This window comes from Pholcus phalangioides, unplaced genomic scaffold (assembly GCF_987345545.1).
Source record: "Pholcus phalangioides strain wild (caught in Gottingen) unplaced genomic scaffold, Ppha-v1.0 ptg000009l_1, whole genome shotgun sequence".
NCBI lineage: Eukaryota > Metazoa > Arthropoda > Arachnida > Araneae > Pholcidae > Pholcus > Pholcus phalangioides.
The window spans coordinates 9580739-9596354 of NW_028301602.1; the positions used below are offsets into that span (position 1 = coordinate 9580739).

General features: G+C 39.4%; 1 protein-coding gene across 1 annotated transcript; it reads left to right on the forward strand.

The window, feature by feature from the left end:
• Nucleotides 1-216: 216 nt before the first annotated feature.
• Nucleotides 217-10101, forward strand: LOC149081716 (uncharacterized). Its single transcript, XM_089237134.1, has 4 exons — nt 217-661; nt 1630-1928; nt 2333-2383; nt 9048-10101. The coding sequence occupies exons 2-4, from the start codon at nt 1673-1675 to the stop codon at nt 9995-9997; spliced, it is 1257 nt and encodes a 418-aa protein (XP_089093260.1). The 5' UTR covers nt 217-661; nt 1630-1672; the 3' UTR covers nt 9998-10101.
• Nucleotides 10102-15616: the final 5515 nt, after the last annotated feature.

Consider the following 15616-nt stretch of genomic DNA (forward strand, 5'->3'; position numbering starts at 1 on the left):
CAGCGATTGGCTATAGCGGTAACACTGACTCACACGTTCGCTCAAAAATGGCGTACGAGTCAAACCAACACCATCTATGACAGAAGGCGTCCGCGCGAAGCTCGTGACGTCACTGAAGGAGTTATTTCACCTATATTCATTAAATATACTGAAAAAAAGGGTAAAGATGGCGCATGCGTTGGCGTGCTATATCCAATGGATAGATGTTGTTGATCAGACTCGGGTTCCAAGAAGGTCTAGCCAATCGCAGTTCTCTGTCCTGCTGTTTTAACGATTTCCGAGACATCACTTCAAATGGCAAAACTTGTTCTTTGTTAGATTGCTGTCTGTGTGATGTTATCTATTCTTTACGGTGAGGCGAGTCCGCTCTCTTTGTAGGCACTTTGGTTTTAGGGATATTCCGAAAGTTTCGAAACTAATTTATGGCAACCTGGTAAAGACAACTTGTGCATTTAAACGAGTGTTTTGCTTTCTTTGCTTTACATGCACGTATCAGAGTTACTCTGATAATAATGAGCCACTTACAATAAAACGCGTTGGTTTTAAGTAATCGGAGTACAAAGCTTTTAATGAGTTCATCGTTGCTGGAAATTGTTTAATTTTATGGAATTAATTAGCGACACATTACATGGCATTAGGCTAAGGTGAGACTTATATATAGGTGAGTACATTAAATTATAGCTCACTAAAATCGATTGTATTGAATCAAGATTCCCATTTTTTAATCCATTGGTGTGCCGTTTTAACATATGGGTACCTCAAAAACAGAAGGAACCTCATAAAAATGAGATCTGGTTGAAATTTTTCGAGAGTGGGTATGTTATTTGGTGAACAAAAGCATTTCCAGAAAGATAGGGGTCTCGGAAAAATAACTTCACCCGTGGGGTGATGATGCTCTTAAAACGGCCCTTTATACAGGGTGATTCTAAATTCACAGGACAAACTTTAAGAGGTTATATAAGACACCTTAACAAGCATTTTTGATCATGGTATGCGGTCGAATCGCAATAGCAAAGGCTGTAGCGGGTATTTTCAGAAAGTGCACAACAGCACTTCACCAAAAACATCTTTTTCGACTGATTTGTGTGCTGCAGTACTTGCTATCAACATTCGAGGGTGCACGTGCATTTTCGGATTGGATTGGAGTTTGTTTTTTATTGATGTAAGGACCAGTATCCTCGGATGTTGATAGCAAGTACTACAGCAAATCAGTCGAAAATTTTTTTTGGTGAACTGCTGTTGTGCACTCTCTTGAAACACCCTCTACCGCCTTTGCTATTGCGATCAGTGATTAAGGGGTATAATGGCGTGTGGTGGAATTTGCGTTACCCAGGTTGCGCCATGAGAAGGCCTACCACATTGCAATACCTTGCACCCTCGAATGGTTGATTGCACTTATTGCAGTAAAAATCAGTCAGAATATATATTTCTTTTGGTGAAGTGCTATTGTGCACTCTCTGAAAATCACCACCTACTACCTTTTCACCTTATATGTGGTCAAATTGCAATAGCAATGACCGAAAATGCTTTTTAAAGTCTTATATTGCCTCTTAAAGTTTGTCCCATGAAATCTTCCTGTATAGCTCTGTTCTTAAATTTGAAATTTTTAACCTCGGTGAACTTATTTAGGAGATACGGCCATTGATGTTGAGAGCACGTTGAACATTTACCGATGCCGGTTCGCCCCATCAGGACAACCGAAAACGAAGGCTCAGCTTTACGACATACAGCTTGGACGAGTACACCAATACCGTCCCTCAAAGATCTCCGGCCGATCTCGAAATTAGTCGCAGGAATTCCCGTGATACCGGAGCTTGAATCGCCGGGTACCGGAAGCGCTCGGACGTCCGATAAACTGCCAAGGATGACTGACAACTCCAAGAAACCCACGTACCTCCTAATGGTTTGCGAAGCTATCAAGTCCACGGGTGAGAAGCTTATTAATAGTTATCGATGGATAGTTCAAAAAGGCAACAATGAGGAAATTTTCATTTTTGAGTTGTGCACTCCATAAGAACAGTAAAAAAATGCCTCTACATATTGCAAAACAGCAACAACTCCAATCTCTCTTGTATGATCCCTACTGTGATTGAATCGGAGTCTATTCCCATTCAGTTTCGTGCAAAGTAAATCTTTTAAAATGCAGAATTCTCAAAACTCAGAATTTTGAGTTGCCTTTATGAACTAGGCCGTCAATATACATGTTGTAGGCCTTTTTTATAGCAATGAAATTTAATAATTAAACACAATAATATATGAAACTAGATTCATTTGAATTTTATCTTGATGCATTTCTGATCTCTCTAATGGTGTGAATTTTTTTTATATACAGGGGATGGGAGAAAAGGTTCCTCTGTGCAAACTATCAAAAAATGGCTGATAGGTAAGTTTTATACCTTGTTCATGGACATTCGAAGCATATACAGTCGAACCACAATTTAACTAATCGGATAAGACATTTTTATTCGCTAAATCGAGGAAAGGTGTTGTAAAAGTCGAAATCAACACAAATATATTATATACACAGAAACGTCTAAAAATCGAGGAATTTATTATATCTGGGTCCGACTGTGTATACAACTAGTCGCTGAAAATTATGTACAGTCAAACTCGGTTATAACGGCATTGAAGATTCTACGAAATTTTTCCTACAACCGAGGATGACGTTTTCAAGACATTTTTCACAAAAAATATAATCTGAGGCAATCAAAGTTTTCGTGAAGTTTCTATTTCTTTCCAGTAGGGTTAATTTGATCGAGAAAAATACAGGAAATAGGGATATTTATTACGGGGCATCGCCGATTCTAGCCAAACGTCGATGAAATTACCAAATATTGATTTTGACCCTTGGTGAGAGAAAAATGCTGCAGCAGGTCTGCTAAAATGTATTTTAAGGAAAAATGAATTTTTTTTTTTTGCAAATATGAGATGAATATTTTGTCATAATCGTTGTAACGTAATTTATAAATTAAATGCAGATTACCTTCATTCCTGATTCTAGTAAAGATTGTGAATTAAAGCAAGCTTCGTTGAAAAAAAAACTTATTTATTTTGTCCTTTCAGACAATTTTTATAAATTTGTCTATTTATAAATTTAAACTATTTATAAATTTTTCGTATAGTGGTCAAGGTATAAACTATAAATATAACGACAGAAAATTCCTCCCAATTCTAATCAAAGAAATTTCTTGATTAGAAAAATGGTTGGTAAAAAAATTTCTTGGTAAATGACCAGAACGGATTCCATTGAAACGGAAACAAAAAATTTGCTATATGCTACTCATCGACATTATAAGCAAGGTCTATTAACATTATTCAGAGATTCATTCCGAACCAATAATTATTGATTATCAATATCGTTAAATTTCATGAGAGATTATATTTGTCCCATATCGATCGGGTCAATGCTTGATCAGTAACGTCGAAGCCGGGTTTAAGTAATTTAAGACTGGTTTGAGCACCCTCTGAATTGATCGAGAAACCAATTTCCTACGTAAACAAGACGAGCACACGCAAATTTCTAACCTTTGATTTCTGGAAAGGATCTAGATTTTTCACCCTTGATCAAACGTGAAAAATGTGTAATGACTTGCGAAATTCTTTTGGTTTATGAAAATCGTCGCTTTGATCTTATAATTTTTGTTGCCGAATAACTCTTTGTACCTGTAAATCGACCAGTGCCGGATTTAGGTTTGGGGGAGAAGGAGTAGTTATATGTCCAACTCCAGATGTCCTTTGCACGGCCGTCTTAAGAGCACAATGGGGCCCCCAGGCCAAGGGATTTTTCTGAGGCCCTACCAGGCCAATTTACATGTATGCTCCTCAAAAATTTCAACTATACCTCTTCACTTGAGGCCCCCATGAGTTAAGACGTCACTGGTCCTTTGTCAACAAGAGATTGTCAATGTTTTTTGTTGAATGATGTATCGTCCCCCATGTTAGGCGCATTAATGTACAATGTGCTGAGGGGGTGAGGAGGAAGAACATGCGAAATGACGTTTCAATGTTTACTCTACCCATGTTACTCTATGGAAGTTATTTTCCTAAAATCTTTAACATTTATTTCAACATTATTAGGGAAACGCATTCGCGTTCCAGGCGAAACTAAGGCAAAATAAGGTATCCAACCAGCTGATTAAAAAGTGAATTTGCAATTTTGTGCTTCTAGCATGGGGGAACGATATGGTAATATTTATGGGCCTAACATTTATCTAAAGCACATTGTAATGAGAAAAACAAAATTTTAAATTTCCTACTTCAATGTTTTAAAGTGTGATCTCCGAGCAAAAATAAGTGTGATTTTTTTAGAGCCTCTGCAGACCCCGGGTGGCCTAGGCTGCAGTCTGTCTTGCCTGTAGAGAAATTTGGCACTGAAATTGAAAATTTGTAACTGTTATTAATTGAAAAACAACTACGGGTAAATTTTCTATGTGTATATATACAGATAAACTGTTATAACTACCTCCGTTGTAACCGCACCTCTTTTTCAATAACGTCAACTCGGAGTTCCTGCTGATTCCCATAGAGTAGCTTTTCTCAACCTTTCTTGTCTTAAAGACCACTAAATACAGAAAAATTAATCTCACTGAACAACTCTCAGAATAAGGGTCTAGTTTTTCATTTCGATCCATGTGAATAACATTTGCGGCATTGTGTTCTTCCTTGAATAATTTATTTAATTAGAATTATAAAATAAAGTTTGCGAACCACTTGTAGAATCTTCACGGACCACATGTTGGGAAACGATGCATTCATTCAAACCGAGCACAACTCCGGTCTATCGCCATATGCAATTTACTACCGATTGAGTTTCGTTGGAAGTATGAGTGTGTGTACCCCCTCAACTCCCCCGGGCCACGAAAGCGATTGTATAAAGTGTGCATTACATAAAATACACTCAACTGCCTCATGACATTTGACCAGCTGCCGCCCAGCCCTCAGTCCAGACGCCTCGCGAGCAGTTGTCCAACTTCATGGTTTTAAGGGGAGCTGCCTCGCGACTGTTGCCTGTACGGAACAGTTATTTTCCTTATTTTGAGTCCGATTTTTGACTTCTTCCCTTCCTTCGCCTCGTTGGAAATCTGAGTCCGAGCCTGGGTCGCCTGCCCCTTGATCGTTATTTTCCTCTTCACTCCATTCTTACTGTCCTGTCCCCTGAAGTCTTCTGATCCTTGCTCCTTCTCCTGGGTACAGGTGGGCTCGTCGCTTTATCTGCCGCTCCCGTCTGCTTATTATGGAGCCCACTCCATGTTCTCTTCCGAAAAGCCGACCAGTTCCTTGATGTTTCTCAGTGCTGCTTTCTTATCCTTGGTCATTCTTTTTAAACCACTCGTTCTCCAATTCCGGCCGTGGCTTTACTAAGTGGAAGCGACTGGTGTGGACATATTCCGTGGCAAAGTGGAGTGGACTTCCCACTCCGCATATTCACTGCTCGTTGTCAGAAATTTTGAAATGCTTGAAGTTGGTGGGGAAACGATCCATAGTCCGAGAAGATTGTTTTTTCCTACTCCAGTAACGTTCTTTCCACTGGACTTTTGGGATGACTATGAATAAGCCGTCCGTTTGTTTTTGGATCGGTCCATTGTTTCTGCCATTCCACTATTGCCTGCTCTTTAATTATTCTTTTGACCGTTGCCACCGGGACCTTCTCCTGGGATGTTTCGTCGCTTCCTTCACTAACTGATCTACCTCCGTGTTTCCACGTTCGCCCACTTGGCCTCTCACCCACATCAGTGCAGCATTCCCCCTCCCCCTTCAATATTCTTATGACTCTAGCGTCTTCGCGTATTAAAAGGGTCCTTGATGGCTTCCTCCACTGTGATGGGAAACGAGAAAACAAAGCCTCCGTCCACAATGCTGGGCACTCGCATATGAAATACTCATATAATATTTACATTATGTAAAAAAATCTTTTTATATAAATTATTGGGAATGCACATAAACATTACTATGGATGCAATACATATTATTAACACATCATGAGCTCGTACAAATATGCTATAAATCTCTTGGCTCGTGTGCCGAACCACATGTAACCACTTTTGTCGAGTGCTGACTCTACGTCGTTCCGATCCAACCATGTTGCAACCGTCTCCAGCACTTCAACTGTTTTAGCTACATCATCCCATCTGGGCTCCGAGGTTAGCAGTAGTAGGTCGTCTAACAGTTTAATTTTGTTCAATACCAACCATGATATCCCAACCTATCAACGAAATAAAGACAAAGGTTGGCCAGACGTCACCTACAAATTCTCCGAGACTCTTCAATTGCAGCAGAATTATCTGTGGAAGGTGACATTGGATCACACAGGAGTATTAAAACCTTTTTATATATGAATCGTTCCAAAGATGTACAAATACTTCAAGACTACCCAGAGGAAATTAAGGCTATTTCAAGGAAAAATCAAATTGCAACCGATGCGTCTCAAATCAGAAATCCGCGAGAATCAAGTCTCTGTCGTGTTGAACCATTTCACAGATAAGTACACGGATCTGATTCAGAGCTACTGCAAGAAATTTCTGGTCTACAGGGAGAACCGAAAAGTTATTCAGCTTTCCTGGTGGAATCAAGATTTAAATATTAAGAGGGGAAAAAGTAAGAGCCCTTTTGAACTGAAATCTGCAATTAGATATGTGATTGATGTTCAGTAACACTAGTAAAATATAAGGCAGCTATTGCAGAGTACAAAAAATTCATCTGGTACACACAAGCCAAATGCTGGACAAAATATTGTGAAGAACACAGAAGCATTTGGTAAAGCTTACAAAGCTACTTCAAAAAAGGGAATTCACCACGTAAATCATTCTGCAAAACATTTTTGGAACCAATATTTGGTCATGCTGCAAAGGTGCGATTGAAGAGCTAGCAGCATGTGAATGACTAAAACGGTGACCTAAAGAGCGAGAGATTGGGTCAATTAGTGATCAAAAGAGTTGGGTGTATTTCAAAAGTTGGTTGCTAAGTGGGCTATAGTTCTGGATAGGTGGCAAGTCTGAGGAATGAGTGGTGAAGAAAATTAGACTAGAACGGCGGGGGGAGATGGGCGACAAATTTCGTGTAGCCTTCTGGCGGTGAAATCACATAAACCCGCTTCTATACATTCTATTCCACATTCGCAATCCAAATATTTTAAATCTCGACCTATTCAATCGATGATTAATAAAAAAAGTCAAATTCGGTTATAATGACTTGTTACACTTTGGCTATAATATCAATAATTGGCGGTCCGTGCTGGTTTCCCAGAGAATTTTAATGACCCTTGCTTATAACGTCGATGAAAAAGCTACCACCTCGGATATAACGACAAATTTTTCGTCACATTTGTCTCCGTTTCAATAACGTTTTCCGAAACTCCTACGATTACAGCTGATCACATCCAGAGAATGTTCGTCTGTTCTATTTATACATAACATTGTCAAACATGCTACACATTTTTTTTTCATTCTTCCGCTCATGTCAATGAGCAAATCGGAACTAAAATCGCTCACAAGGTGACACATTCATTGACTATTTGAAACATTTCTTTATTTTGCCCTTATCGACTATTCCATATGAAAATTTCCCGTTTTTTCAATGAAACCCTTCTTTAATTCCCAATCTTTACTAGAATCAGGAATAGAGTAACTTGCATAATTCACAAATTGTGTTGTACAATGAATATTTAGTCATACTCATATTGACAATTTCATTTTTTCCAATTTATTTACATTTTAAGCAGACTTTCTGTAGCATTTTCCCTCAACAAGGGTTATTTGTTAACAATATTTGGTCAATTCGTGGGCATTTGGCGATAATTGGCGACAGCCCTTATTTCTGGTACCAGTTTCTCTTGTTTTTCTCAAAAACTCAAGAAAATGTAAAAATTAGTTACCCTACTCGTGAAGAAATAAAAACTTCATGAGAAGTATTTTATTGACTCTTATATTTTTCATCCAAAAAGGTCTTGAAAACGACCTTATTAAAAAAAATAAGAGCACTTACTAACGATTATTCCACTCCTTCACACGAACTTTTTCTAAACCTAAATATATTACCCGTTAGTTATCTATATTTTAACAGATCGATAATTCTTCTACGTAAAAATCAACTCTATTTACCCTTCAATACTTCAAGAACATTAGAGTAGATTTAGCAATACATTATCTATACCACTTATTCATAAAACAGTAAAGAGAAATAACTTTACGTTTCTTGTTCCGAAATTTTACAACAATGTCATCTGACATTCTTGACTGCACTTCAATATTTGTATTAAAAAAACGTCTCAAACAATATTTGCTCTCTATAAATGATATTGAAAGTTATTTTTAATATGCAATATATTTTTTCCCTATTGAGCTCTCGCAAAAAAGGAAAAAACATTACCCCATCACTCAAAAAATTTCTGAATCGCACCTTCCGTTGTTGCCATTATTTATCTTAATACTAATTATTTGCTTCATTTATAATTTATTTTATTTATATTAATAAAACAAATCAATAATCTTAATTCAAATCACTAATATTTTGTGTCTGCGTGTGTGTGTGTATGTGTATGTATGTCATATTCATTAGATGATTTCTGTCTTGCGTTTTTTCATTGTTTTTTTTTTAATTATTAGTTTATTATTTACTATTCGTGTTTGAAAATTAACTTAATAATAATCGTGTCCACCAGTATGGATCAACAACGATCCCTTGGATGGATTTTTTTCTTCGTTTTGCCAATGTAATTTTTATGATGTGATGAATAAAATTGAATTGAAACGTCAACGTCGTTTGTAGCGACACGTTGGTTATAACGGTGAAAAAATTTCGTTGAATTTTCAGTGTCGTTATATAACAGATGGACTGTACTAGTTTTTTTTTACTCATTCACTTTCTGCATGACGAATGGTTCTTTTTACCGATCAGATGCCAAAAAAACTGTTGCAATGTCTTTATGGATTTTGATCAGTATTTCAAATATCCATAGGTGAAAAAATTTCTATGCAAATACAAGTTATTAGCGCTAGAAAATTATAAAAAGGTTTTGGACAAATATTTAATTTTTCCCTATAATTTTATAGGTCATTACGGATGTGAAGATGGCTCCCGTCTGAATAATAACATCAAGAAAGCGCTCTTGAAAGGCACCGAAACCGGAATGTTGCTGAGACCAAAGAAGAGTACTGAAACTGGCTTAAAAGGCTTCTTCCTACTTAACAAGATTAAGCCGGTGCCAGAGAAAGTTAAAATCAAAAAGGAGGAGGTAGAAATATCCAGCAAACCGAAGCCAAAAGCCGGAAAGGAAGTCCGAGAGTCGAAGAAAGAAAAGCCAAGTAAGAAACCGCCATCCAAAGCTGTTGGTACTTCAGCGGAAGTAAAACCGGAAAAGGTACCAAAAGCAAAAGTGCAAAAAGCTATCAAGAAGGCATCTCCTAAGGCAGAGAACAAGGTAAAGCCGAAAGTATCCAAGAAAGCAGCAGAACCTGTTCAGCAGAAAACCAAAACTAAAAAGCAAAATCAAAATAGTACCGATCCCGACAAGACACTCGTAGCAAATTCCACTGTAGCAGTTCCTCCAGTGAACAAAGCTAGAAACCATCGAAGGAAGTTGTCTTCGGCGGCTTCGGACACCGAAGTCACATTGGTCAAACCGAACCTTACGGAGATCGTCGTGAACAGGATGAATTTCTCTGATCCGGACATGTCAATGATCGCCAAGGCGGAGCTCGGTAGATCGATCAAAACGACCGCAAGCAGCATGAAACTCAAGGCCAAGGACGTTAAGGCTAAACAGAAGAGGCTCTCGTTGAAGACGTCGAAGATACTTCGCAAGCGCGGCAATCCTAGAGCATCTATGATACTCGAGAAAAGCCGAAGAAGCAAAGGTCAAATGCGTAGATCCCCGCGTAATAAAAATAACACAAGCGAAGTAACATCCGTCGAGGCCTTGGTAATGCCACAAGAAGTGTCTGCAGACTCAATCATTATAAAGCCTAAGAGGCGGATACCGAGACGTAAAAGCTCTGTATAACTGGGTGTGTGTTTATTACCGGTCCGTGTACTGGTTTGTTTTATTTTAGAGTTTTAACATATTTATTTGAAGAAATTTTAGATTAAATTTCATTTTCGTTTTTCCATTGTCCATTTTGATATATTTTTGCACCAATACATTTTCATGGTAGACGAGAACAAACACTGCACTTTTCTTTTCTATTTTTTTAAGGTATGAAAATAGTTTTTCTGGGTAACACCGCATCGGTTTAAACAGTTTGGTCTTCTGTCTAAATCGGAAAAATTTCAAGTCAGTCGTGTGGTTAGTGGAATTGAATTCTGGAAAGCTTTTTTTTTCGCTAAGAATCTAGTCCACTGCAGAGTGCATTCGATTTGAAGCAATTTCCTAACCTTTTTTTCACACATGGGGATCCCTTTGGGCTACATTTTTTTCCTCGTGGCCATTTCACCCTCATCCAGGTGCGGAACCTTTTTTGTACTTTTCCAGTTAATTGTGAATAATTTCTCTGAGGTCTGTCTCTGGATCCCTGGGAAAGAGTTTATAGTGTCTCTTAGTTTACTTGTCCTGGTTCTATTCAGAGATGCGATAACATCGTGGGGGCCCCCGGATGAAATATTCTGAGGCTGTGTAACTTTAATAGGAAGTATAATCTTACATTTTTTTTTTTAATTTTTCCTCTCCAAAATGATAGGCTTTTATGAGCTGGTGTGTGTAGCTTCCCAAAGCTCAATTCCGACAGTTTGCTTCAGCTATAAAACTATTGTAGATTATCAGTGACAATAGGCCGGGATCAATTCGCAAAGGTGGTCATTTTGTGATGAAATGGCACAGAAAAACAAATTCGTTAAATAAACTTTGTCGATATTTACTAATGCGAAACAAACTTAATTGCTCTCATTAAGAAAACAGTGAAATCATGTTTGTGTTCAATAGGATTAGTTAAAAATTTGTAACCATATACAAGCGAGTGAAATTCGGAGCCTGAATGCGGTATGTCGGGAAAATTATACAGTAGACCTGTATATATCCCGAATCGCGCTGTTGCATGTGTTTCATACAAAGGGGGTGGGGGAATCGATAAATATGTGAATGTCCATGGTTAAGTATTTTTACGAGTTAAGAAATTATTTTAATAGTTTTTTTTAATGGAAGTTGCTGTGTACGATATTAAAAACTAACTTCAGCCAACCACCGCTGTGGCGGCGGTAGGTCCTAATCTAATTGGCACTTCATGTGCAGAAAATGGGTTGCGGCCCTGTGGTCAAACTTTCGATAGAAATCTTCAACTTCAAAATCGCGTGCTCTTAAAATTTTAGGATTTCCTACTGGATGGTTGATGCTGAGAAAAAAATTGTGCACTTAAGAGAAACGAACGGTACGAAGGGAAAAATCACGAAGGCCCCGCTTTAGCGATACGAAGCCCAGAAAATTAAATATAAAATAATGAGCCAGACCCACTTTTTTGAAGTGGATATTAATGCAATAATATTGATTTCAAATTTTTATATCTTCTCAAGCGGGAAAATGAGAATTAATATCGTATATTATCCAATTGCATTGTAGTTTCGGATTTTTTAAATTATGGGCCCATACAAATTACATCGAAGAACCGCGGCTTTAATCAAGCATTTTTAGAAGGAAAAACAGGCAGATCGATAACTTGAAGTTAAAAAAAGTTTCGAAATATCTTAGCTCCCATTAAAAAGAAAAAAAACCGATGAATTTCTATCTTGTAACAGGCAAGCTGTTAACAAGGATGTACAGTAATACTTTATTCACGAGACACGTGAGATTTAAGTTGTATCGAGAGACGAAGACATTCTAGAGAGTTCGATTTTAACCTTCATCACGAAGGGTTGTGTGTTTCGCATGTTAATGCAAAATAAAGGAATGTTTCATGTTCGTCGCTTCGTATACACCTCACCAATCGTCACATTGGCGCCCAACGTTTAAAATAGACGCGTGAGTGTTTTTAGCTAAGCGGACATCCTAATTAGGTACCAAGTGAATGAAAATGGCATACTTGGCGAAATATCGAAAAGACGAACTCCGTCGCCTTGCCGAAGAGATGGGCGAACCTACCGAACCCGAGATGAAAGTGATAGAGCTGAAGAAGCTGATTACGTCCAGTAAAGAATACGATGAGGTCTTCGCAAAAGGAGTGCTACAGACCCTCGTAGAAGAGAGAATTCGACACGAAGAAGCAGAAGAAAGAATTCGACGAGAAGAAACAGAGGAGAGGATTCGACGGGAAGATGCCGAAGAGAAAGAAAGAATTCGACGAGAAGAAGCAGAAGAAAGAATTCGACGAGAAGAAGCAGAAGAAAGAATTCGACGAGAAGAAACAGAGGAGAGGATTCGACGGGAAGATGCCGAAGAGAGGAACCGGCGAGCAGAAATGCAGTTCGAACTCGAGAGACTGAGGATAGAAGCGGAGAAGTGCCAAGCTTCCGTTCGACCGGCTGTGACAAATCGGGACTTTCAAGTGTCGGTTCCGCGTTTTGAATCATCAGATGACATTTCACTGTTCCTGGTCCTGTTCGAACGACACATGGGATTACACCAGATTCCGGAAGAATTGTGGATTACGTATCTCATCAATAGCTTACCGAAGGAGGTGGCTAGGATCTGTGCCAGGGAGCCTGACGAGAAGTTCAAGGACTATCGGTATCTCAAGGAACTGCTGTTAAAGCGATTTAAGCTACATGCGGACAGATTTCGACAGCTTTTTGTAGAGCATCGGAAGAACTCGGAGAGTTCATGGCGTGATTTTTATTTTGAGTTGAAAACGTATCTTGAAACGTAGCTTGAACGTAACAGAAGTTAAGGTCACAACATTCGAGGACTTGATTAATCTAGTCATAGCTGATCAGATGAAGAAGTGCCCTCCACAAGTGAAAGAACATTTCATCGATGTATGGGCCATGTTGATCTCCCCATCGGAACTAGCGGAGAAACTCGACGCGTATGAAGATGCCAGGAGTACTTTCCCAAAGAAATTCAACCAACAGTACGATGTCGAGGGTCGTCGAAAGCAAACACCGAGGAAATATCCATGGACGTCATCAAAACCAGTGATTCATGCAGATGAACAGACACTTCCCATGATCAGCCTGGATGAACAGCGACCTCTAAGCTGCTATGGATGTGGATATCCGGGGGTAATTAGAGCGCAGTGTCCGACCTGTAACCCCGAAATGACAGCGACAACCGCTCAGTTTGGTCAGTTGGAACTGAATCTATGCTCTTCTGTAACAAAACCCGTAGCATTGTTAAAAATTCATGTAAATGGCAAAGTGGGAACTGCCTGTGCCGACAGCGGTGCTACGCACTGTATCGCAAGTGATACTCTGCATCGTATTTTGAAAGAGCAAAACGCCAAATTCCATCAGGAAACTATCGAGATGCGTCTTGCAAACGGACAGCAATCAACGGTGAATGTGTGGACCACAACGGTATTGGTCAACATCCAATGGAAGCGACTAAGGACGAAATTTATAGTTCTTCCTGGAATCGTCGGTAACAGAACTCTTTTGGGAATCGACTTTCTAGAGAAAGCTGGTATCGTGTTGGATCTCAAGCGAAGGCAATGGTTCTTCGGGGAAAATACTCGTAAGCGATTCCACTTCGTGAACGAATCTAGGATAAAAACTGTTCAACATGTGGTAGACCATGTCGACTTGAAGTACTGCCAACTAAGACAAAATGAAGGACAACATCTATCAGAAAAACGAAAAATATTGTTAAACAGTCTGTTAGAAAAGTACGAGACGATTTTTAGTCCAGGGGGAGAGGCGACACCATTTATAGAGCATCACATAGAGACTGGAACGCATCCTCCTGTCGCAGTGCCTCCGTATCGGATGTCTCCTAACCGAAAGGACGTGCTGAAGATCGAGCTTGATAAGCTCCTAGCTGAAGGGACCATTGAAGAATGTGAGTCCCCTTACGCTTCTCCAGTTGTTCTAGTGCCGAAGCAGAATGGCACTTACAGATTGTGCATTGATTACAGAAAACTGAATACGATAACGAAGACAGATACCTATCCGCTACCGCGCATAGATGATCTTTTACATGAGGCGAAGTACACCCCGTACATGACCACCATTGATCTAAAATCAGGTTATCATCAGATTAATGTTACTCCGAGTGATCGAGACAAAACGGCCTTTACTTGTCCTTTTGGAACATATCGGTTTCTGAGAATGCCGTTTGGGCTGAAAAATGCACCTGCCACCTTTCAGAGAATGATCGACCAGTTCCGACATGGGCTGAAAGATATCCTTATTCTTTCGTATTTGGACGATATTATTATTTTATCGGAGAATTTCGAAGAACATTTGGAAAACCTTAAAGACGTTTTTGAAAGATTGTTGTTGTTCAAGTTGTGTGCAAATAGGGAGAAGTGTAACTTTGTTTGTCCGAAAGTTAAATATTTAGGACATTGGATCACTCCCTCCGGATTAGAAGTGGATCATGAAAAGACAATTGCTATACAACACATGATTCCCCCGAGGAATATAAAACAAGTACAGTCTTTCTTACAAACGTGTTCTTGGTACCGAAGGTTTATACCTGGTTTCTCACAAATGGCAAGACCACTGAGTAACTTGACGAAGAAAAACGTCCCTTGGTCCTGGGGCTCGAATGAAATGAGTGCTTTTCGAGAGTTGAAAAGTCGATTAATTAGTCCTCCTGTTCTAAAGCAGTGCGATCCGGCTAAACCATACATTTTGCGAACGGATGCAAGTAATTACGCCTTAGGTGTTGTACTCTTGCAAGGGGAGCAAGCTGATGAACATCCGATCGAATATGCCAGCCGTCTTCTCACTTCAGCAGAACAAAACTACTCCACCACTGAGAGGGAAGCTCTTGCGGTGGTTTGGGCCCTGAACAAGTTCAGAGGTTACATAGAAGGCTCGGAGGTGATAGTAGCCTCTGACCATCAACCCCTCAGATGGTTAATGAGTATCAAATCACCGTCAGGGCGGTTAGCAAGATGGGCGTTGCAGATTCAGTCCTTTAATTTAAAGATCGAGTATATACAGGGGAAGAGCAATGTTGTAGCTGATATGCTCTCACGACCTACGGTTAACTCGGAGCAAGCTGTGTCCATATCCGCAATTTCTTTCGTCTTGCCGTCACGAAGTCCTAAAGATATGAGGCAAGAGCAGTTGAAAGACATTGAACTCAAGAAAATCATTCAATGTTTTGAGGATGTCAATCATGGGGTCGACTACAAGAATTGGACTGAGCGTGGTTACATCATGAACCAGGGAATACTTTATAGGTATGCACCGGAAGCCAACGTCGAGGAAGCACAGCTCGTGATACCTTCACATGAGAGGGAGGAAATTATGAGACAACATCACGATGTTCCAACCGCTTGCCATTATGGAATAGAAGGAACTTTTGATCGCATTTCTAAGAGATATTATTGGACTGGTATGCGTTCCTACATCACGGCGTACGTGAAAGATTGCCCAGAATGCTGTTGGTACAAGGCTTCAAATCAAAAACCCTCAGGTCTTTTGCAGACGCCGATACAGAATCAAAGGTTTGAAACGTTAGCAATCGATCTGTTTGGTCCGCTGCCAGAAACTGAATCTGGAAAGAAATGGATTTTCATTGTTGAAG

Excerpts from the sequence above, each read along its gene's own strand:
- LOC149081716 (XM_089237134.1), top strand. The coding sequence starts at position 1,673 with ATGCCGGTTCGCCCCATCAGGACAACCGAAAACGAAGGCTCAGCTTTA. Across the intron at positions 1,929-2,332 it reads CGAAGCTATCAAGTCCACGG|GGGATGGGAGAAAAGGTTCC; the intron begins GTGAGAAGCTTA and ends TTTTATATACAG. Across the intron at positions 2,384-9,047 it reads TATCAAAAAATGGCTGATAG|GTCATTACGGATGTGAAGAT; the intron begins GTAAGTTTTATA and ends ATAATTTTATAG.